Source organism: Pagrus pagrus (genome assembly GCF_965226575.1).
Source record: "Pagrus pagrus genome assembly, chromosome: 2".
Classification (NCBI taxonomy): Eukaryota; Metazoa; Chordata; class Actinopteri; order Spariformes; family Sparidae; genus Pagrus; species Pagrus pagrus.
The window spans coordinates 12182945-12208199 of NC_140186.1; the positions used below are offsets into that span (position 1 = coordinate 12182945).

Here is a 25255-nt window from a genome sequence, read left to right on the forward strand (position 1 = left end):
GCAGTGCATCAGGCATGACAGCTCATTATGACAACTAAATACACTGGCATGCTGTTTGGGTAAGTGGAGGGGGGTGAAATAAGGATGCATATATAATTCTTACTGGCATATATTAGAACAAGTGCTCTGGCGGGGAATACCACACTAAGTGTGACTGGGGAGTCCTTTTTGACAAACGGCATTTCGAATCAGCAGTGACACTACTTGAAAGCCTGTAATCAATATTTAAATGTTTATTATTTTCAGCTCGGCATTACAGCACTCACATATAAAAACACATCAGCGGGGGGGGAATACGTTCCAAAAAAATGTTGTTTGTTTGTGTGCCGTACTGTTCTGATAATACTTCCCTAAAGAGAGGCAAGGTCGCTGTATTGTAAGCTGTTCATGTCTTAACCGTTGCAAACATGCACCACATGTCACTTCCTATTTCGATAACCTGCTGTATTGACATGTTTAATATTCTGGCATTCTGCGCAAACATATTATAGTGAGGCCTTGTGTTAAATGGGCTCAGTATGTTAGTATGTTTTATTCTGTTTTCATAAAAGGCAAATATCAGGCATTTTTCATGGTTGTCTATGCCTTGGGGAATTAGAACAAATAGAATAAAGATCATAAGGATGCAGTTAATTAAAATGGTTTTTGCCGTTTTTTTTTCTGTTTTTTTTAATTTCAAAGATGTAGTGGATCTCTTAGCTCCCACACGCATCATGGCTTGTGTGTTTTAAATAAACAGATGATGCAACGCTAGAGCAAATGCTTTCGTGTAAGTAAATGTCCCTGTCTCCCTAGGTGGATGAACGCCTGAGGGCAGACTGGCTAAATAAATGTGAGCTTGTCCTATTGGAGTGACATTAAATTAAATGAGAGAGGAGTGTAGCCGGGGGTCTTTAGGGGGAAGTCGCGCTGGCTGGTTACCCCATGGATTTGGCCATTAATGAGAAAACCCATATTGAACCTTTCAGATGACTGTCTGGTGTTGACTTAAAGACGGAGAGCAGCAATAAGAGCCCCGGCAGCTCCCTCTGCCCCAATGCTAATGGCAATTAGACCGACAACATTTATTTTAGATGTTCTCGTCTTCTGCACCCCAAAAAGAATAGAGGATAAAAAAGAATGAAGGATATATGGTGCGTCTGCCGGAGCGTGTGATCTCTATTTATGAGTGTTAGTGGAGAGAGAGAAAGAGAGCCTCAAACTGTATCGCAATCACTCACACGTTTGTTCCCTTTGTTCTGCGCTTGTTGGCAATATTGTTCATCAAACATGCGTGCATTGTAATGATAACAGTCAGTGGTCTGAAGTGTGTGCCTAAGAGAGAGCAAGAGCGCACATTTCTGTGTATGTTGTTAAGAATGAAGTGCGGGTGGACGTTTCATGTGGCTGATAGACAACAGGGCTAAAGATGAAAGAGGCAGCTTCATAAATAAGGCAGGGCCATAGTGCCGGATATTGACTGAGGACATGCCGGTATACTTTGAAATTCATTTCTTTTTTTCCCCCCCTTCTCTTCTTTAAGGCGAAGCAGCCTTGCTCCCTGTGTGTGTGCTGAGATGTATATTTCAGAGACGTCTAGACATGTCTTTCATTCTGAGAAGGGGTCCCTCCATGGAGGCAAATGGAGAGATAGGCTAGAAGAGATGGCGAAGTAACGTGTGTGCGTGAGTGAGTGTGTGACAAGGGGCCGGGGCTGTTGTGGAAACTCAGCTGAGGGATGTTCACTCTGTCTGGCTGTGATCCGCTGTGCTTTGGTCACACGCAAACACATACCCACTGTGATTGTACACATGCCCCGGATGCATTATTGAGAGTGGCAGGCAGAGGACACAGCATACGAGACAAAGAGCGAGAGGGAGGGAAGCCAAGTTGTTCTTTGTACCTTTCTCTCAGTTCAAAGATGAGATCCTAATGCAGAATGATGATATACGCCTTTCACAACACTGTTCAGATATCGACAGTTTCCCTCAGTGAATTGTTTATAGCTGTACATTCTGACTATGTAATGTAGCGAGTGCCACAGTAGGTGAACCATGTAACTCATTAGGGCTTGTGGCCCACAGGCCAGAGTGATGGTGTGTGGGTTTTAGTGTCATGGGCCAAAATGGTCCCTCCTGCGGCACACAAACAATCAATACGCTGCTTTGATCAGCACTCCACATCAGCTACCCACATAAGCAGCACCACACTACATGACACTACATGACACACAAGACACCCACATGCACACATGTGCATACACACTAATTCCTTCAGTCATTTATATTCACTTGCTCATGAGAACATGCATAATTTCACAAATGATTCACGCAGTGGAGAAGCATGCTTAAGTGGAGTGCAGCAGACGGAGTGCTGCCACACGGTGGATTCAAACACTACAGATGAGAGCTGCAGAGAATGTGCAAACATGCAGACAGAGACACACGGAGACGCAGAAACAAAGACAGAGAGAGGGATGCAGAGAGATAAAAAGGAATAGTAAGAGCTGTACTGCGGAGGAACTGAAAGGAAGAAGCACAAAGAGGAAAAACTAATGAAGAAAAAGGTGTGAAACTAACTTGTCCTGCAGCTGGCGGAGCTTGTCCTCCTTCTCCTGGAGTTGGCCTCGCAGGGCTTTGTTAGCCGCCACCTGCCTTGTGACCTCCGCACTTGCACTCTGGGGGGAGGGCACACGGTGTGTGTGTTTGTTAATGTGTTTGAGTGTGTGCGATAGGGGGTGGGGAAGGTTTTCACGACACGGTTGATGACAGGTCAGGCACAGCATGCCTCCTCATTATAGTTACAGCGGGAGGGTGGAAGGTGCTAAAAGAGGTTAAGAGGAAAGCAGTATTTTTCAAAGTGGATGAGATAAGAAGAGTAATTAGGAAAAATTACAATTTATAGACCTACACTAGTGAATATATTCTAACAGGGAATTTTTATTAAAAAGAGGATTTTAAAAAATCCAGCAGTGAACATTTTGTTAATATTATTAAAATGACTGCCTTTATATCTTGTTTTTATCTCTTATATCTCTGCATTATGACACATTACGACACGTGGCTCGTGATGACAGGCTGGCTTCTGATCATAAGACTGATGGATATTTGAATGTGCATGTTCACTTTGGTTTAAAGGGCCCCATGTCTCTTGTGGGACCCGTACCAGTACAAGCTTTTGACAATGCGCTAACTCAGTGCGTGCACCCCCACAGTGCATCCCTCGCCTATCCCTTTTGCTGTCACCTGACATGACTTCCTCAGCTGTGTGTAATGACAGCAGCAATCTGCTCGGTGACACTGATGAGCTGGCTGCGGAGAGGGTGATAATACTGTGGTACCACTCACACCTTATTCCCTATGATGTAGGGCACGTCTCTACTGCTATTCCCCATTTCTCATCTTTCTGACAGGTACTCTGTAATAAGATCAAATGATAAGAAATGCTAATTCATGTCGAAATCACATGCAATTTCAGGTGATGTTGAGGGAAAATTGAAAGGCTCAAGAATTTGTTTTTTTTTTTTTTTTTTACGCTACATGATTTGAAAGTAAAACCTTGATGGAGTTTCTTTCAGAGTTTTTAAAGTCCTCAAGGACTGCGGGCTGCTCAAAGCCAGTGTGATGTTGAAGTGACTCAGAAATATCGATGTTTGATAAAATACCAAGAAAATATTTTTTCCAACTAAAAAAACAGAAACCCTTGTGTATTCCAACACTGCATAAGTAGAAAAAAGGCAACCAAAAGGAAATGCAAACTGAAATGTAGAATATCCATTAACTATATTTTCTTGCTTTTCTCCATAAACTTTCTTGTACAAACAAACATGAATGTATTTTTTGAGCAGAACACCATTAATACTCTCAAAATTGTCCTTGTTATTGATGGTATTATCCACTCAAGCTTCATAGTGCACAAAATTGGAAATGAACATGATGCTTAACACCATCATCCTATTAAGAGATTTATCTAATAAGGCGTGCACAGTAAGACAAAGCATGAGGGCAATTAATTAAGCCCAGAGTTCGACTTGTAACTTATAACCACTAACCTTAAGTTTGGCTTGCAGTTGTTTGACCTCAGCCCCCAGGGCCTGGGGGTCAGGATTAGCTGGGGCGGGCTGGATCCTGCACTGGCAGGAGCACTCGGCGTGCACTGGTGCCGCTGGTGCTGGTGCAGTTTGTTTGGGGAGTGTGATCTGCCTCCACTGCTCCAGCTCCATCTCCAGAACCTTTTTCTGCTGCTCCATACCAGCCAGGTCAGAGGTCAGCTTCTGCAGATTGAGCGACAGACGGAATTGGTGGGCTACGCTACTGATGATGATACTACAACTAAAAACAAAAGTTTTGGCTACCGTTACAAAAAACAATATTTTTGTTATAGGATGTCGAGAGGTAAAAAGTTATGGTAGACATGATATACTGCTACATAAATAAATTAATTGCCATTAACTCAAAAAAGTTTGACTCAAACCAAATCCCAGCTTCCCCCACTTTAAGATGCAAAAGTGTATTACTGCTTCAAGAAAAAAATCCTGACTTAAACATGTCTTTATTTTAAATTCACATTACACATTACATGAATATGATAAACGCGGACACAAAGTAAACACAGTACGTTGGAAAATACTGTATGCGTTAGCCACAGGAGAGCTGCAGGCTCTGCTATCATATCTCAGCTGTGATAAATCTCCTTTTTTATGCTAATTAGGAGACAGATTATGCCAGTGCCCGGTCAATAGGGCCTAATTCTCACTGTGATTGGCATGCATAATAAAGCCATCCTGCAGAATCACAGAGCACTTTGGGATGGAGGGAGTTCAGCATTTGGTGAGTGGTTGGGTTTAGTGTGATGAACGATTATGAAACTAGCTGATCATGTACAATGAACAGTGTATCAATGATTCTAAACACAAACATCTGAGGTGATGCTTTTAACCACACGTGTGCGGTGGACCCAAAAAAAGCTCTTTGTCTGCTTATTAAGAAAATATGGGGCAGAAACATGTCTCTGTAGTCTTGGCTCAATGCTGCCACAATTAGCTGATCTGGTATCATTTCAAACATCAAGAATGCTTAATGGCACAAATAGGAGACATGATACATGAAGATGTACACTGCACGCGTGGGGTAAATGCTGGGACACACACGCACACACACCCAAGTGAAACCGCAGATTCCCAAGGGTTTGCGCTCTGCTCTGCATACATGGAGGTTATTGATATCTGGTTGCTGGCTGACACCTTTTAATAGAATCCCTCTTGTTTTAGGTTTCCTCTGCTCTGTTGAAGACGCACATGCCATATCCCCAGGGAGGAGGGGTGAATGAGAAACATTGGAGTTGTAGAGGGAGAGAGAGTGGGAGGAGTAGAGAATGAAAAGCAGTGGCAGTGGTGCACGAATTAAGAGTGGCATTGATGACACTTCCTGTAAGACAGGCTTTGATTTCACAGGCCATTTTCAGCCCTGGTGAGAGATGACACTGACAAAGACTGATGTACTTGTCGTCCATTAGGCTGGAACAGAGGACACCTCTCTCCCCCATCTGAGCAGTGGTCTCACTGATGCTGCTCCAAGTGATACCCAATCATTAGCAGGATAAATAAGGAAACGGAGGCTGCTGAAATAGCCACACATGCACACATGCAAAAATCAAAGTAAATGTATCAACATAAATCAACAGAAACACAGGCCCAAGTCTAGTTCTTCGAAACACTTTGTATTCATCCTGTTGGCCAGACTTTTCATGTGATCTGTAACCCAACTATCATTAAAATTCAAATGATGTCTGTAGCTTTTTCAGTTCAGTCAGTTATGTCTGTTGCACCCCCTAATCCTGTGATAATCCCAGCCCCTTACATGTTAGAGGAGGGTAGGACACTCCACACGTATAGAGATAAGACTGGGAAATTTGGGAAGGGATGTCACAGTACACCGCAAAGTGAAGTAAATGGGGGAGGTAATGACTGAGTGAGGTAGATAATCCAAACGAACAAATGATCCTGTATTTGGATGATACGCGTGACGAGCACATTTTGTCAGGAGTTAGACTTTGTAGAATTAAGAGAGTACGCTTCACCTGTCACCTGAGTTTTTTTAAGCTTCTTATGTCACCTTAAGGGATAATTCCAGGTTATTACAACTTGAGTCTTATTTTCGTCATTTCTGGCCATTATTTCTATCAGCGATCATTACATTAAGATCTAGAAAGAGTTGCCATATTCCTTTATCTCAGACTTTATTGAAGTATTATTAAAATCGCAATATGGCCAAGTGCAATGTCCAAATTGAACGAAGCTGCATTTTTTTCAAATAAAGGTATTAGTAATAAACATGCAGCAAAACAGCATTATAATGAATTACTGTAGTGCTGCAGAGATGTCCTTGCCCATAAATCTTGTGCTCCGGATGTAAGAAAACATGTTTTTTTGGGACACAGTGAAAAGGAAAATTGTAATGCAAAAATGATCAGTCCCACTTATCATAAATCAAATCGCAGTTGCAACATCTGTAAAAACAACTTTTACAGATGTTGAGATACAACAGATACAACTCAACAGATGATGAGCTACAGATCTTTTACAGAAGACATTTTTTACCATATCACGCAGCCCTTGTTGATATCTTGGAATATGACAACATCACTAAAAGTCAGACAGGGTGAGAAACAGAAATGGTTGGTCAGACAATCAGACAGGTTTTAACAAACCTCCAGGTTAGACAAACTTATTTGAAAGAGAAAACGAGGCGAACGTTGTAAACATCTATCACAGATCACAGACTGACTTTCTGATTCAACTTTGCCCTAAAGCACTCGCCGTAGATATGAGTGCTAAAGTTTCCCAGTGCAATGAGGGATCATTACTGACACTGCCGGGCACTCGCTTTTGATTTTACCTCTGAATAAAGTGGTTCAGATAATGGTCGGCTAAAGTGCTGGTTGTTTACAAAGAGTACCATCTTCTGACTACCTGTATTATTTGCTACACTGGACTGGACTTTGATATTTCCATGTTCAAATTACTTGGCTTAACTTTGACAGGTGTAAACAAAAGACCCAAGTTGTAATAAATAGGAATCATCAAGAAAGTAAAAAAAATAAGTCACAAATTTCTGAACTGCAGGTCTGAGGGTTACATTATGTTGCTGATAAAGACATCTTAGGCTAGAACATGGAGAGCTAAGTGCAGCATGACAAGTCATTTTATACCTCTACACTGCAGGTCTATTCCTCTCTCATGTTACAGATTTAAGAGCAGCAAAATAGTGTTTAAATAGCAGCTATTAAAATGCAGTTATTAAGACATTTAGAAATTCTAAATCCAAACTCAAGGGGATGGTAAATGAAAAGAGAACAAAGAGAAAAGCAAGTAGGAAAAGAAGGAATAAGGAAATAAGACTTAATGATGGAAGGAGGTAAGGAAGGAAGCAGCAAGGCAAGGACAGAATGGCTGAAGGATCAGGAGACACAGCAACACAAACAAGTTTCTGTGAAACTGCCATGCTACTTCTCACATGATGGCCCCTGTGGAGGCTGTCCTAAGCCAATTACAAGCTGAGAGTTTTAGTTGGAGAGTTGGCCAGGACCGGCTGGAACAAGCCCAAAGTCCATCACCTCTTGCCCTTTCCAGAGAGGGCAACAAGACCCGGCTTTGGCCAGTCAGTCGGCTCTGACTTTCTCTGGTGGAGTGGCATTAATACTGCAGGAGGGAAGAGGAAACAAACAGGAAGACAACAATTCCCTCTCTGTCCACTCATTCACGCAGCAGTGCGTGTTTGTGTATGTGTGTGCGTGCGTGCACCTGTGCCTTTACTGCTGTGTCTGAGTCTAAGGTCTCGTTGGGCCTCGGCAATCAGAATCCTGGGTGGGAGCACAAGGGCCACTTCCTAGGTAGCAACACTATGAGGGCTGCACTCTGACCTGTGTGTACAAGTCCAATACACTGTATGTGTACCATTCTACACACCAAATATACAGACACATGTGCCTAATCAGGCGTCCAGTGGGCCTTCGCTGGCTGCTGCTGTGTCTGAATTCCCCCAAAAGAAGTCTCCTGCCTGTCGGATTAACGACTGTGTCTGTCTCGATGTTGGTGTGTGTGTATCTGTGAGTGTGTTCATATGTTGGTGTGTACAAGGAGGCCCTGACAGGAAAGATACTGTTTAGGGCACAAGTGCTTGGTGTTTTATTTATAGTCTATACCAAGTCTAAGAGTTTCCTACCTGGAGGCAGATACTAAATAACTAAATGGGTGTGTGGCAGTGGTCTCCATAAAAAAACAGTCACCTCGTGTGTGTCTGTGCACGCAGGTGCACGTATTTGGAGAAATGTAGCTGCGAGTGACAGAGATTGTTGTGGAGAACTGGCTTGTTGAAACATTCAGAGGGACAAGACAACAGCAGAGTCAGAGAGAGAAAAACAGAGAGAGAGAGGGAGATCCTCATCCTCTCTTCTGCTCCATGGTGCTGACCTCCACAGGCGAGGGTAGGCCTGTCAGCCACACTTATTAAGCATGATAAGGGCAAAGGACCTGCTACTGCTGCACTCTCAGCCCCCAGCAAATACAAAAGAACCACAAAAAGAAAGACAAAGACAGAAAAATAAGAAACTTCCCAATATTTACAACTGACTCCCCCTTCTTTTTCTCATCTCCCTGTTTTTTCCCCAAGTTACCTGTGTGAGCTGCTTGCTGCTGCAGAGTTTCTCAGTGAGGGAGTTGAGCTGCGCCGTGATCTTCTCGTTGGCCCTTCGCAGCTCGCTGGCTGAAAGCGCAGCATCTTTCCTGGCACTTCGCAGTATGTCAATGTGACGCTGTAGGGACTCTACACGCTGCTGCAGAGAAGAGGAGGAGCAGTGCTGGGTCTTCATTAGCATCCTCTTCCTCCTCCACCTCTTTCTCTCTCCTCTCGTCCCTCGCTCCCAGGGCTCATGCTGTTCATCGTCTAACAGGAGGAAGTACAAGCAGGCACCTCAGAGTTGACAAGTGCACAGAACAAATCCCTATTTAGAAGCCACTGCTGGGAGTTAACAGGAGTATGCAAGTGTGTTTGTGTATGCGCAAGTGAAAACTGTGATGATTAACATTTTCCATTTATAACCAACCAACCACAAACTAACAAAAAAAACAAACAAAGCTTGTTAACTTCTTAAATACTTGTTTCCGATCGACAGCATGTACATACATTGAGTGTTCTTCCTGCTTCAATTAATAGTCGATTAGATTTTTGTAGTTTTGCATGGGTGTGAAAAAGGCAAAGTGTGCTACCTTGGGCCAGAACGTCGGCTTGTTTTCTGTTAGATTCCGCTGCCGGTGCCTTTGTGCGTGAAATCAGTGAACACCTGTAGGACTGAAAGAGCAGAAAAGTGGGAGACAGAGATGAAAAGCAGCTGTTAAATGTAACACAACCGGTTGACATGTTGTGCTTCCTGAAACGCAGCTCATAATGACACTATGATCACAGGGAGTGCTCAGTTTAACGCGACAAGACAAATCACCCTGCGCTTTAATAATTCACCTGAGCGACTTCAACTTGAATGCTCCTCAGCACGGATATTACTCCTGACAGATGCTTGCAAATGCCGCCTTTGTTCAATCAGTGTCTCAAAGCCCTGATTCACTCCTACAGTATGACGTGCATGTGTGTGTGTGGAGTCATTTGCACTCGTAAGTGTGTACGCTTGTGTGTATGTGTGACACCTCCCAACTGCACCATCGTTTGTAGCGACATCAAAGAAGCCCCCCACCACCACCACACCCCTTCTTCTGCTCTGCCTGTTTCCTTTGTATATAGGGTCAGGTAGGATTTGATCAGTGCCAGGTTTGATCACACGGTGCCTCGCAGAGAGGAGAGGGGAGATGAACCCTTTGGTTTGTGACATAGCACGTCGTGAAGGGCCAGGGCTGTCATAGTGATGAGCCCAGGAGGAACTGATGGGCACATTTAGCGGATCTGGAGCCAGGGAAACTTAAGGGGATTTGAGAGTAGGGGGGGCCCTGACAGCTCCCTGGCTACATGTACAACAACAACCCGCTCTTCCTCTGCACCTTCTCGAAAGGAGAAAGAGAGAGAGACAGGATATCTTTAAAAGGTCCCCCTCTTTCCTCTCTTCATCTCTCTTCTTGACGGACATATCTCTCTGGGGTTTGGAGCTGCCATGTCCTGCTGTGAAGTGGTTTGATGTGGACAAGAGCAAAGGTCCAGGCCTATTGATTTCATGGTGTGGAGAGGAGAGGGGAAAAGAAGGAGCACCGGCAACCACACATAGGGAGGCATTTGTGAATGTAGGAGCAAAGGGAGTGGCTAGTTAAAAGATGTATTGTCTGGCATGCACGTAATCATGTATGCAATAGTTGCAGGAACACTTACAGTATAGTCATCCATGTGATGATGAATCACATTACCCTTATTAAAATGCTTCCTTTGCACAGGTTGGATTGTTCATTTTTGTGACTTTATGGTAAAGAATGAGCAGCTCACATCGTTTTATAAGAGGCCAACTAGTTAATGCTAGGGCAATACAGTAGCCTGTGCTCAGTGTACACTGTAGAACTTAGCATTTAACTTTTTTTTTTCCACAAATGAACTAACTGACAACAACCAAGACAGATACCACATGGTAACAATGGTGTTGTAATATTGGCTGACAGACCTTGTAAAAAAGGTGGACACAAACATTAAATTATGAATTCACAATCACAATAATGTTTTTAAGGAAAATTGCAACCCATTTAAAAAACATTAAATGATAATAACACCATCGCGAAGTACAACTTTACATAGCACTGATACAGCTTATGCTTCAAGAGTGATGTCAGGAATCAGTATTTTAAGAACATAATTGAAGGAAGAGAGCAAACCAACCTTTCTGTTAGCAGGAACACTGTTGAGACTGTCCACGTACTCTTCTCCACTGTCACTGCAGAGAAAAGTGAGAAGGGTGATTACAGTCCAGAAGTTGAACCCACAACCCTGGTTCTGAAAGTACCACCATTGGACAAAAATCCAATTTACCTTTTATGGTTGATTTAGTTGACATCAAGAAAAAATATGTGCATTTCGCCCCCCCACCCTCCTTCCAACAGAAAATCAATGTCCCATCCAATTTCTGAGCTGGAAGTGTAAATGTGGGTGTAAATTAAGTGAAAAGCTGCAGTGTGTGGTGCTGATGGTGAATGCATCAACATGTATGAGAGCGGCTGTGGCCTTCATTAGCCCTCTGTGTGTGACAGACGTGTGTGAGAGGCACGGCTGAGCGGAGCCAAGCAAAGTTGCATCTGATGGACACACGGTAAGGGCTTCCAGACACACACACATGCACACACACACACACACACACACACACACACACACACACACACACACACACACACACACACAGACACACAGACACACACACACACAGGTTTATTGACAGTGACCTTTGACGTGAAGGTGGAAGCCAGTGACATTTACGCTGGCGGGTTTATTAAGGTGGGGCCTGGGAGAAGCAGCGGAGGTAAAGACCACAGAGAGAGGATCTAACTGGAACATGACAGGGGCTGGGGGCTAGTTAGGGTTAAACCTGGTCTGGAAGTGGCACAGGGACTTGCTCAGGATCACTAATCACCCACCAATAAGACCAGGGTTACATGCAGTTGATGAAAATGCTGGTGAGACAGCTAAATTTAGCTTAAATTTAGCCTTATGAATACAATTCTGAAATCATCTCGCTCTTATTTTTTACTATACTTTCTACATGTATGCATCATATGCAGATTCAAAATGACAAATTAATGAAAGGTGTTTCAATATTCGACATATGGGGTCACTGAACGGTGTGATCAGAATGAAAATGACATAAATCATTTGCTAGTGCCTTCACAGTCACCAGATCTCATCCTAGTTGAACACCAATAGGATATATTGGAGCATTCTCCGCCAACATCGTCAAAACACCAAATGAAGGAATATCTTTTGAATGGCTGTACTTCATATTCTTCTAGCTGAGGTCCAGAGAATCATTTACCTGATGTTTAAACATAAGTTATACTTAGACAAGTCAGCTAATCTAAAAGTAAGAAAACACTAAAAATCAATTGAGATGAGCATAATTTAATCTACAGTATAAGGTAAAACTTGCTGACCCAAAAAATATTACATTTATTACATCTTGGCCGCAACAGTTAACCGACATTGTTAACATTAGTAACGGATGCTGTTTTTTCAGGACTATGAGGCCATGATATTTCAGTGCAACTTATGTAAATCTGGAATTTAAATGTATACATTAATAAATTAACATGTTTAACCATCAAGCATATCTGGTGCCGACTAGTGAGGGTAGCAACATTTAATTGACTAGGGTAGGAACTTCTTTTCAAGAAGGCCAAGATTTTGTGAGCAAAGATAGATGATTTGTGGGTTTTATTGGTAATTTGTGTTGAAACTTGTAGACTTTTTCACTCTTCTCACAACCATTAAGCGACATGTATTGTGTGCTGCTCTTGTGCTTTTTCTCGTCTTCTCTGTGTTTATTGGCAGACTGCAAACCAACTGTAAAGGTGCTTACTGCTACATACGACATCAGACAATATTTATCGGCTATAATTTCACTGATACGATAAATAACCAATAATATACATTTCCTAATATTGGGCTGAGAATTTATTACATGATAATTTATAGGGACGATATGTAATCGTGCAACTCTAATTTATTCTCACTTTAATTCAATCTATTTGTGACATAATGAAAGAATGTGTAACTATTTTGGTCATGAGTTTCATATACTTCCTGTATTTCTCATCGGATGGGGGACCCTGGGACAAAATCTCATCAAATGGGGGTCTGTGGTCTAATTTGTGTCCGCTTAGGGGTCCTTGAGGTGAAAAAGTTTGAGACCCACTGGACTAGTCGACTTATTGCACGCATCCATATTTATGAGGGGAACCACTGAACCCGGCCGAGATATTTTATGCAGTTTTTTCCTTTCCTTATCAATGATCTGTCACTCATATGTAATGTAGTGCAGTTATTAAGAACATATTAAACATGTAAACACAATCATATTCCTATTAACAGAACAATCCAATACGATTCTGAACAAGCCCCCCTGCTCCCATTCTGTCCTGCTCTCTAACAAAACTGCTGATCTGCTCAAAATGGTCAGCTGCCTCCAGCGGCTCAAAACTTGAGAGAGGGAGCCAGAGGCAGCGATAAAAAGGAGGGGGGGAAAAAACAAAGACTTGTCAGTAGCTTTAACGAGTCTGACATCTTTATTTGGCACTATTTAAGCCAAACCTCCTTAGGCAGAAATACTGTATTTCCAGCAGTGCTGGCCAGGCATATTGCTGAAGAAGACCGCTGCGTGATAAGAGACGCAGAAGGCTTTACAGTAACAAATCAGTCGACAGGTGCTTAAATAAGACAACATCTCAGTTTAGACCCCTTCTTCACAAATCCACTTAGATCCTCCTCTCAGGTAAAAGCGTATATTAGACTGCTGCTTATTAGCCACATGGAGAGGCATTAGGAAAGCAGGGCATAGCTGCACCCAGTCCCTGTTAAACGGCCTCATGTGGATAGAGATGGGGTGGATTACAGCCTGATGAATTAGTTGGTGAAGAGATGGCGAGTTAGTAGGCGAGAGCGGATAGAGAGAGGCATACAGGGAGAGAAAGTGAAGGGGAATAAATATCGGCGATAGCTCTGAGTGTTTGAAATCAAATCATTCCGACCATCACTCAACAAATGTCGGCTCAGTGGCTTTTTTGCATAAAACATACATGAAATAATTACTGTCGATGGTTCTTAATTTAGAGGGTGTTAAACAGCTTGTAGACATCTGGTACTGAGCCGAGTAGGGTCATTCAAAATTTATCTAACTAAATTAAGGCGAGGAGAGGAGAGGAGAGAGGAGGGCGGGTAAGATGGAAAGGAAGTGTGTGTGTGTGTGTGTGTGCGTGTGTGTGTGTGTGTGTGTGTGTGTGTGTGTGTGTGTGTGTGTGTGTGTGTGTGTGTGTGTGTGCGTGTGCGTGCGTGTGCGTGTATGCGTGTGTGTTAGGAAGGGGTTAAGGGGTGGCTGGAGGAAATAGGAGTAGCACACACACACATTTGTGAATTGACATGCCACAAGATAGCCAACATGACTACACACACTAGGTGGGGTTAGCTTCTGTGCATGTACGGTTGTATGTGTGTGTGTGTTTGTATGGCTGGAGGAGGAGGTGGGTGTGGGGGCCTGGTACTTGCAGGGGGATCCTTAGCGCTGTCAGGGGGGGGTTAGTGAATATGCAAAGGACCAGTAAATTAAATCAAACTGCCAAACTGTCAATTTCGGGGTAGCGTGACTAGTGCATGAAAATGGCATCACTGGAAGGTATCAAGGCTTCGGCAGCCCCCTTATCCCTGGGCTTTTCTGGCACTGGTTCAACTTTGTGTGGAGAGGTGGCTAATTTTGCATGCAAATTTCAGTCAATAAGCTCCAAGCAAGGCGTCCCAGGATATTTCAAAGGATCTGACAGTAGTTTCCCCCTCCTCTCTCCTTCTCTCTATCATTCTTGCTCGCATTCTTCTTTTGGCTCCTGAATACCAACTAGACAGACGATGAAATTCAATCACCCATTTGCTTACGCTTTGCATATGCACGTTGTCCCCTCGATGCTGCGTGCCCCCCCCGCAATTCAGCCAGCCCACCCTCAACACTCCAACCACCTAAAAATAATGAGGAGGCAGGCAGTGAGAATAAGTGCATCTGTGTGTGTGTGTGTATCATTACCTATCTGCGCTCATATCCTCCCACTCGTCCTTAGTGGGACTCTGGCTGCGGCCTTGCCAGCTGATGGCTTGATTGGGGCTGACTGTTCGGTGGCTGCGCTGGTGTAGCGGACCTCTGAGTCTGGTTGTTTTGAATTTGACCTTGCTGCTAATGTTGCCAGAGATCCCGCCTGGCCGCGCTGGTCCTGCTGCACGGTTCTTATAGAAGTCCCTGGCTGCCCTGAGGATCCCTAGCTCCTGTCTCAGCTTCAGCAGCTGATGATGAAGCTTGGTAGTGTCTTTCTGAGAGACAGCCAGCCGGGCTTCAAGAGCCATGATCTCACTGCCATGCCGCTCCGCCTGGGCCATGGCCTGGGCCTGGGCTGCCTCTTCACGTACAGCTTCCTGGGTTCGCAGGTGATCCAGGGAGGCTTTGAGTCGGCAGCAGTTGTGGGCCAAGTCTTCCTTGGCCTCAAGTAGCTGCTCTTTCTCTTCCCTCAGCCTCTCTGTCTCCTCCTCTAGGGACATCATCCTTCGCTCCAGCTGTTCAATCTGAAGGAATCAGAGATACAGGGTCTCAGCAGTACAACATTTTTTCCCTTGCATATCTGTCGTTTACCGTAAAAACTTCTGATCACGCTGCTCTTGCATTGCTTGTAAAAAGAACATTCAAAGCCTGAGTTGACCCTGTTGTTGCTCTACAGTCTATGTTATAAGTGAAAATATAAATGAGGGATTCCAGTTTCTGATTTGACCTGCGTGTGGTAGCATGCACACAGTGGTTTCCCTCTCCAGACATTTACTCAAGGGTGCATGTGCCAATGCATATATGCTGAACCAATGAGGGAAGCAGCACCACAACTCCCCAGCCTGGCAAGGCTATGGACAGCTGACTGGCACCCCCTTACCCTGATCACCCCTAACTAGGCAGCAACCAGCAGCACTTAGTCCATTTGTTAGATCTTTGGTGCAGACTGTTTAAGAGAACAGTGGATGCCTGCTGGGTTTGTGCCTCCAGGCATTTTTTTCCTTTTATTTGGATCTCACTCTGCCCGCTGGTGAGGCCTGGTACCTTTCAAACAAAATTAGATGGCTATCCCCACTCTTGATGATTCACTGCCATGAATGCAGAAGGGGGGCAACATGTAAACTCATGCAAGCAAGGGTTTTAAAAGCATGTGTGCATAAACATGTGGAACAAACTGACAGCTCTGATGCAAAATTTATGATAAATTATCTGCTGTTTTTCAGGATTAATACAGTTATTACAGTCACAGCTACCCCTATTTTTTTCTTTTTTTTTTCTTATGGTAAAACCATTTCCTAGCTGACACTCAACTCGGAAATGACTAAATGATCAATTCTCCGAGGAGTGAGAACACCTTTGAATCATTCTTGATAGAGCAAAACCAAATTGGCATTGTGCTCAGTTATGCCTCTGTCGGGTTTCTTTCATTGGCAATGACAAAGAACACTTAACGATGGCATAGTGCTGTACCTTTTTAAATGACTGTTCCATCCACTCTGAAGAAACAGAAAGCTTTTTCGGAGTGCTGCTTTTGACCTGGCGCTCCTCTACCACTTTGTGAATCAGTCCTGCAAAGGGAACAAAGCTCGTTATTGTGACATGATGTGTCAAACGCAGGCTCAATCAATAGAATGATAAAAAAAGAGGGTACATTAAATCAATTAGCATTACTAAGGTCTAATTTCCTTCCCAAGGTCCAGTTTCTTTCTTTTTTCTTTTGTCAGTCAAATCAGAAGGACCTCAGATTCACTAATGCTGTTTTCATAGGGCCTTGAGATTCACAGCTAAAACCCACCTCCTGTTTCTTAAACCTTATCAAATAGCCTTTTTCCCTCCCTATTAACAGAAAGGTGTTTTATTTAGTAGTCCACGCGGAAATAGGAAAACAGTGTTCAAAAGCGTACACTGGTACATGCTATGTGCAACCTCTCTCTAGGGATCTTAAACAAACGAAGAGAAGTGCTTGAATCCCTTGTGAACACACAGCCCCAGGCCGCACTGCTTTGTAGTCCACTATGTTTCCCCAATGGACAACTAATCTCCGCAGACTAACATGCTGCTTTATTCTGAGAACTTCAATAGTGGCCTTGGCAAACATATGATTTAGGCTTTATGATAACAACAGAATGCATGCAGGAGTCAAAGAGCTTGGGGATTTGACGCACACATATTCATGTGCGCATACACAATCCAACAAGCCTCACAGTGTCCCTGTTTGACATACAGTAAACACCCGCAAAAGTAGCAATCTTTTCACTGCTTCCCGAGATGCAAAGGGCAACACAAAACAATATAAAACTTTCTGCCTTTCATTCTTTCCTGTTAAACATTCACGACAGGATGACCAAAATAATTTGTACAATGAGGCAGGAAACATTAAATATTCAGGACCTTGACTTTTCAGGTCAGTTGATCTTGTGGAGAGTGAGCTGGAAAAAGAGGCCATAGAAGGAGCGAGCAAGAAGAGAGAGGGTTATGTTGTGAGGGGCTGCTGCTCCCTTGCTTTGCATTTGACGCTTTGCCCAGGGAAGTTTGTTACTTTGAATTAGCCTGCTCTTTTGTCTCCCCAGCATGTCACATTCAATCAGACAGAGCACCAAATAGGACAGGAGGGCTGCCGGGTTCGCTGGATACATAACCAGGTTGGGAGACAATTATCCAGCTCCGGTGCTGGTGGCTTGGGAGTTGGCACCTCAGCACTACCTTGATAAGAAGACGTGGTGGCTCCCTAGTCACCCACTGTTGGAGGAGGTCCTGGCACTGCGGCATATATTAACGTCCCTCCCACGTCTCCTCATGGGCTGCAGCACAAAGGCCCTGCTCCTTTCATCTGCTGCCTTTCGTTAGTGTGATCGTGGCGTGAGAGCTTCAACCCTCCATCCCTTTGATCGGGTCACAGAGGTTCTTCAGGAGCACATGCTGTGGCCAGTCACAATTTTTTTCTAAATAATGTTGAGTTTACTTCCTACTGACTCTAAACAAATTGGTTTTAATCCAGATGTAAATAATACATACCCTAACCCGCTAAACTGGGGAACACATTGTGTGAATTCACTCTCGAGGCTTTTGTTTCACTTTAAAGAGTATTAAAATCAGGCAACCAACATTTTTGTGAGGCTAGCCATATACAGTACTGCCCTAAGCTTTAAACTAGAGTGAATTCTACTTGATAGAAACTAGAAAATAATCTGATAACACATGATAACACAAAAGATGAGAACAGATACTCTTTTGTGTAGCATTTATATTTAGTAATTATTTGTCTGACAAGATGTAAAACTCCGTCCTTTTGAAGGCGTTTATTTCCTTGTATTCCTGACAAGACTGTCAATAGGAGTGGATCCACTATTTTAATTAGTGCCATCCTTTAAATCACATACTTGCATGTCCAACAGACGCCATCATCGGTTGTGAAGAAAATGAAAGTGATCCAGGACAGATTTGTTATTGAACCAGTTAATTAAGTCCAGCGGTTGAGGTGGTCAGTGTCTGACAAAAGGTTGCAGATTGGATTAAAAGTGATGTGCATTTTAACATTGGGAATGATATATGCAGACAAGATGAACACGACTTGATCTCCCAATCAATTTGCAAGGAGTTGATCAAGTCTTAATTGAGTTGTCTTATTAATTCCACTGGGAGTCGTCTTATTAATTCTACTCACTAATACACATGGCCCAGAGGTAAGTGGATAGCTTAAAGGTGCTGTCATGTTAAACAGGCGTACTTTTCCATTACAGGTCCACTACTTGCAGCGCTTTTTACTTTCTACTTTAGGCCTGTGGCAACATCCTTGGGTAACACTGTAGAGAGCAATGCAGGAAAATTAATACAAGAATAAAGATAAAAATTTAGGCAAAATATTTCTGGAAAAAAAGAAAGGGAAAAGAAAAATTAAATAGAAAAAAGACTTAATACAAAATGTGATTTTAAATAGCTAGTGCACTGCCCTTTCAAAACATGCTGCTCACAAACTCATCTGGGCCATGCCGAAAAAATCAAACGTGTTAGATATTTACGATGTAAAATATATGATTACATCCCTACTTTCTGAGCTGGACCACAACATCCAATGAGAGCGGCATCCCGGAGGAGCTGACAGTACTGCCATGCGACGGTAAACTTTCTAACGTCAGCTAGCATTGTACTGTTGACAGAAATGCAGAATAGAAAACCTGTGTTGACTGTGTCTCCCCACTCATCCAGACTCATTTAACCCTGTGCTTCTCGTTTGCTGTCACTGTAACGTGTTACCACAGAAAACTGTTGCACCACGCTAATTTTGTTTTTTTGTTTATGTCTGCTTCCCCATGATATCACCTGAGCCATGAAGCCAGAGCTCTGAAGCCACACCCCCACTGCTTGTCAGAGCCGTGTTGGCTGTTTATTCAGAAATATTAATATTAAACATGTTGCATGTCCGAATTGCACCAAATTCAACACCATTCTTCCTTGGGTCCCCAGCAACAAAGCTGTCAAGTGTGAAGTAGATTGGTTAAACGGTGCTGGAGATATGTGAATGACATTCAGACAGATTCCTAGCTTTGTAGTTGGAACATTTTCACCTGGTTATTTTCAAGTCCCCATAACACTTTCCCAATATAAAAGAAAAAAAGGGTTCACCTTGGTGTTCATTAGCAAGACACAGGTGGAGCTCCTTCACTGTGGCTCGGTCCATGGCAGCCTGGACTCGCAGCATGTCCAGCTCCTCCTCCAGGCCGGCTCTGCAGTCACACAGAAGAAAAAACTCTCCTTCACACAGCTCTTACGTCAAATCTATCCTTCCTCAAATATGAATGGAAAAACAAAAAGAAATATGAAACCACTACAAACACACGCATTGTACAGTATAATGAGTATCTTTTTAAATCTCCACAAACATCTCTCTGGATTCCACTGTGGACTCAATTATAGTAGAAACTTTTTTTTTTTTTTTTTAAATCTCATGCACTGGCTTTCTCTTCCCAACAGAAAAGACGACAACGTGAAGAAATCAACTAATTAAAATGCTTTTTAATTCATCTGGAAATCAAAGTGACAAGCAACATGAAACGCCAAGGTAGGGAAGTACAGTGTGCGTCTCTGTGTGTGTAACAGACAAACAGAGACTGGGAAGTGTGCACAATTACCTCTCTGCAATTAGCTTGATTCCTGCTAAAGGCTAATTACGTGGAGCCATGCTCGAGACTTTGCACTTTCAAGTTATTATTAGGACCCCAACTGAAGTCTACTGAGGATACACACGAGCCCACTGAGACAACCACACCTGAAACACACACCTAATTTCCCTCCCCTCTGCTCCACAGAGTCAGAGAGAAACACTAGAAACAAGCTCCTGCTACTGTAGTGGCATTCTTCCCTCAGTTAACCTCATTACAACAGTAGGTCTTCATGCTGACTGACTTCTTAAGGCATGCAGCGAGTGCAGCATGCGTGATACACTCTGAAGTGTTTGAGGAGTAACAGGGCATTTGTGGCTGTGGTGAACTATGATGAGCATAATGGCAATTAACTAAAACCAGACACTTGTTCCAACCAATCTAATTTTGCGAGATCAACCAAGAGATTTTTCCATACATGTGCCAAGAAAATGACTTGGGAAAAGTTATCGCCATAGCTAGGGGAAGGAAAGTAATTAGCTTTTTAGCCCACACAGTCCAGCAGAGGCCTGGTCTAATGGCTGACCGCAGCTTAAATAAGTACACAAATGACTCTCCCTGAGGGGGGGTGAGCAGGCAGATGGATATGTGTCGCTCCTCTATAGATTTTCCTCCATAAATGAACTCAAGTCGATGAGGCAACGGCACTGGCCTTATGTGTCCAGGCTGTTAATGGGACAAATGAGCTGAAATATGCAGTATGTGGAGGGAGCTTGTTCCATCTCATGTTTCTCTTTTATGCCTTTTCGGATGCTGATGGTATTGACGCTAAACCAAAGTTCATATGCAAAACATTCAGTTGTGTTGAGGGATAAGCATACTTTCTTGGATGGAGAAGGGATTAGATTGCAGATTGAGTTCATTGGCCAGGGGGCCTCGAGTTTCACATCATAACATTGTAGAGATGGAAGACTATTGGATCCTTAGTCAGTAACACTCAGCTGTTACAGTGTGTGCTCCAATCTGCCATATACCATTTTTACACCAAAATTAAACTACTTTGACACTAGAGGTTACTGACTTATTTCCCATTACCAAGAGGAGAGTTTGCTTATATGTTTGTTTTTTTTCTTGGGTGCCACGTTTGTCAAAAAACGTGCCAGTTTAACAGAGAGCGGCAGAAAGTAGCAGATTATACACATCAGACTACATCTAGAAGACGCTAGGACGTGGTTTAAAAGTCTTAATCAATAACATTTTAAATGAGACAGTTTTTTTCCTGGAGCAGATGATGGAAGTTGCTAAGGAGTGAAACATCTCACTTCTTTCTCAAGTCTGTTGAGAATTGCACATGTACAGTAATGATCAGGCAGCTGGCAAGGCTCGTGTAGTGACACAGAAGCTTTTTGGTTAATTGAGTGAAAAATTCTAATTAAACAACCTTTAGTTTTCTTTTCATGACACGTTAAAAAAAAATCCAAAAATTGGAAAAACTGTCTTATTGGATGGAGTTTGCCTCAATCTCCCCTTACAGTCTCACACCTCACACTTTGCTTCCTTGTGCGAGTGAATCATTTGATAAACAGATGCTTTCTATTTTTGAGCCCACTGGGGTCCTGATGATGGGAAAAGAGTATCTTTGAGAATTCAAAAGGATGTTTAGGCAACGCTAAACAGCTATGGTAGCATCGAGCTACATGTATAACCCAACATCAAAGGCCTATACTCATACTTGTGCTTATACTTGTGATCTGCGTCACATTATAGCTGTCTCCCCCTAAGCCTTTCCCCTACGTTAGACTACCTCCAGTAACCTGCAACTTATCTGAAATGAAACCATGTTACCTGTCATATTCAAGCTATCACCGAGGAGAAAAGGTTCTCTACAGCCGTGCCTCCTATAGAGCATTTCAAGTCCTCTTTTCAAAATCTGGATGATAAATCAAATAAGGCTAGCCGGACAATTTCCAATTCCCTCTCAACTTGCCCACTTCACCTTAGGTAGAATAATACTCAGCAGGCATAAAAGCAAAAGAAGTTTCTTGGCAGAATCCAAACTAAAGGCAACAGACAGGTGTTATGTTTGGTAATGATGTGGTCTGCAATGTAAGTCTGTGTCTCACGCCGCTCTTTTGGCCCCGTTTTTGAAAACATTTTCTCTCTCGTGCAGCGCTAGAACTTCAGCCCTGAGCTATCCACTCCATGTCATTTGATCTCGTCTCTACCTATGTTGCACCTAACACAGCTTAGAGCGCAAACTGCCAGCCTCCATCCACAAGGGTGTACAGCACAACATCATCTGCAGCCATTGTGCTTTCGCATGCCAGCCTCCTCTTGGTTTCTTGCTCGGCACATAAAAATACACAGGAAGAGCAGGGAATAGGGTGAGAGAGCGAAAACACCTCTGGCACTTTTATCGCTGGGGAAAGAATCTTGTTTTTGGGGGTGTGAGGGGGATTCCCCTATGGTTAAACTCAGGCTAGAGGGCTGTACGTTCATGGAGGGAGTTTGGGTGGATGAGCCACTGCTGTCAGCAGAAATGGTGACTGGTGGAGTTTACATGTCTCAATGCTGTATTTTAGCTGCGGGCGATGCAGCGGCAGAAGCAACAATGAGTCTTTAAGAGTTAGATTCTCCAGCCACGGGCCACTGATGAGAGGTAAATGGGGATTCATGTAAGAACCACTGGTGGAAACAACCTAAGATGTCCACAATATTCCCTGTTTAAGCGGCTTGTTGATGCCGCAAGGTATCCTAATATAAAATAAAACAATATCATAATGTTGTATTTATTAAACATGAGGAAGAAAAAAGACATTTGTCTAAGCAAAAATCACTTTGACTGTGAATGACTATTTGAATATGAGAGGAAATAGGTCCACCACATTCTCTACTGTATGTGTGAGGCTTAGTTCTTTGAAATAACTGCGTTCTTTATGCTCTAATTTCATCTTGTTATGAGACTACTGTAGCTAAGACTGGCGCACTGAAGCTTGCATCATAATTAATAACTAAGTGTAAACCAAGTTTTTTTTTTTTACACAATAATTAATTTACCAAATAATTAATGAAGGAAAAACCTTAGTTGTCTGATTTAAAAACATGCATAAAACATTCTGTTTGTGTGTGTGTGTGTGCGTTTGAGCAAATGTGTCCCTCCTCCAACTAAGCCCTGGTCCAGGGGGCAAAAGACTCTCATTACTTCTAATACCTTTTAGCAAATCAAGATGAAACGAACAGAAATGGAGGAATATGAGGAACATCAGGGTAAACTTTATTAAACTTAATTAGAGTCAACGTCGCTTACTGGGGAGGTTCAAGTCCATAATGGTCACACTCTATAGAAGAGCTCTCAGTGCTGCTGCAGTGCAAATGATCTCAAAGGCTTTTTCCCCAGTAATCGCTAGCTAATTTATGCTTTGATGTCGTCTGAGTATAGCATCTTAAGTCTGAGGGTGCACTGCATGTGTTTATTCTGTTTATGGAGCCTAAATAATCCCTGCCTCTTTTTAGCAACAGACCTTTAACAACAATTAACAAGCGCGGACATGGAGTGCTGCAGACAGATGCATAATGAGGCAGATAGAATGATCCCACTGCGAATTTTCTAGCCCACCCTGTCCGTAGTTGCTTGCCAGCCATATAATACAACCAGAAGGAAATCTCAATCATGCATTCATCTGAGAGATATTCTAAACTGGTTAAATGTGGAGAGATGGCTATTTTACTTGGAATGTTTGCTGTCTAAATAATGAAAGCTACGAGGCAGTCCCACACCACCAAGGAAAGTTGAAATCATGAGATTGCTAGCGTCAGTACATGAAGTGCTTTCGACATATTCAACTTGATCCATGTGACACGTAGACACCATTTTTTCTAACTGGGACCCTGGTTTTGATTGTACTATTAATGCTGCTGTATGTGTTGTTGTGGTTGTAGCTAACTTCCTGTCCATTTTGCAGTTAGCAGTTCCCTCCCTCTGGTGCTTAAGCACATGGAATATAAAAACTTACTGGCCCCAGTTACAAAACACACTGCTCCAAACTGCTTCATCGGCACAAGAACCGTTGCGACCTTCATGACATGACTTTTCCACAGTCAAGTAGTGACACACAAACTTTGGACCACCCTGTGCAATGCGTACAGGTTGTCTGGAGTGATGTCAAAAGTCGCCAAAGAATACACATTTGTTGCTGACTGCACCCTTAGTAAATCAGCTACAACAGCAGACAAATAGACCCGTTTCACCTTCTTGCGCAACCTCTAATTCAAGTGCAGAGACCAGAGGGGTGCCTGGGCTCCATAACCTTCTCTTAACACTGTAGGGACCCACTGTGCAGGAGTTATTCCAGCAATATTCATTCTGGGAAATGGTCATGTGGGGCTCAAGACAGTGTTTTACTAGTGCTGTTTTTGAAGGAGGTGATAGGGAGCATCTGTGCACAATATCATGACAATGAGAAAGAGCGATTGAGAGACAAATGGAGAGTTTTAACCGAGGCTCTCCTCTAAAGCCCGCCACTAGGCATTTAAGCTTTATAAGGGGCCTTTATTTGGCCCTAAATTCTTCAGCTGCCAGGAGTTAATTATCCATTAGTGGATAATTTCTAACACTTATCTAGCATAACCTTCACAAGCACAATCATTATAATACGGTCAACGGAACAACAAGCTGCAAATGCTTGCCCCAAGAGTTTCCTGGCAGTTATGCTTCCACAAACTCTTGTTGTAACACAATGAAGCACACACTTATGCCTCGCCGCAGAAATTTGCATTGCAGGGGAGTAAAGCTGTTTGGTTAATCTGGCTTCGTCCATAGTCCCAACAACAATCCTATCTGCTCACTGCTGCACCTTCTCACAACAGGTATGGAAGAAAGCGAGGAGTGGAATAGAGATGGGCAGTGTGCTGCTTTCGCTTAGTTTAACACACTGAGCTGTGCGTGTGTTCAGATGTGTGCCCTGGAACGGAGAGTTTTTCTAAAGCACAAGTTTAAAGACCCGAGCCAAGTTTACTTTGCACCAGCCACCCGGGTAAGGAGGGGCCCTGGGGGCGGGAATGGAGGAGATGAGGTGGAGCTGGTCAGGGGCACATGAAGGGGATCAACACTAACCCCGGAGGACAGGCCAGTTACACAGCTCGGAAAGAGGCCAGGCGCTCTCCATCCCTCGTGGTTTCCCTCACAGGTCAGTTCCAAGGACCCTGCGTGTTCACCGTAGCCTGCTCTCTCCCCCCCCCCCGATGCCCCACCCCCAGACCATCCAGTGCTCCGCTCTGCTCAGCTCTAGCCGTGGCCGGGCAGGCAGGCGGATGGACATCCCTTAACAGGCAGCATCGGCGGCACTAGGGCTGCTAGCCTGTAATTAGCTCGGACAGCTCAGGCTTGGAGAGAGGCAGCCGGGCTATATCATAAT

General features: G+C 43.4%; 1 protein-coding gene across 4 annotated transcripts in view; it reads right to left on the reverse strand.

Annotated features, from left to right (window-relative positions):
* Positions 1–25255, reverse strand: part of cntln (centlein, centrosomal protein) — an 87378-nt gene that overhangs the window by 24492 nt on the left and 37631 nt on the right. For 3 of the 4 annotated variants that reach the window (XM_084364634.1, XM_084364636.1, XM_084364635.1), the window contains 8 exons: positions 19366–19466; positions 16213–16310; positions 14737–15266; positions 10842–10896; positions 9245–9326; positions 8653–8921; positions 4031–4252; positions 2559–2656 (listed from right to left, as the gene is read on the reverse strand). In XM_084364634.1, the coding sequence (XP_084220760.1) occupies positions 2559–2656; positions 4031–4252; positions 8653–8921; positions 9245–9326; positions 10842–10896; positions 14737–15266; positions 16213–16310; positions 19366–19466 (1455 nt within the window). The remainder of the gene's footprint in view (positions 1–2558; positions 2657–4030; positions 4253–8652; positions 8922–9244; positions 9327–10841; positions 10897–14736; positions 15267–16212; positions 16311–19365; positions 19467–25255) is intronic. The other variant, XR_014623435.1, reaches the window with a different exon arrangement.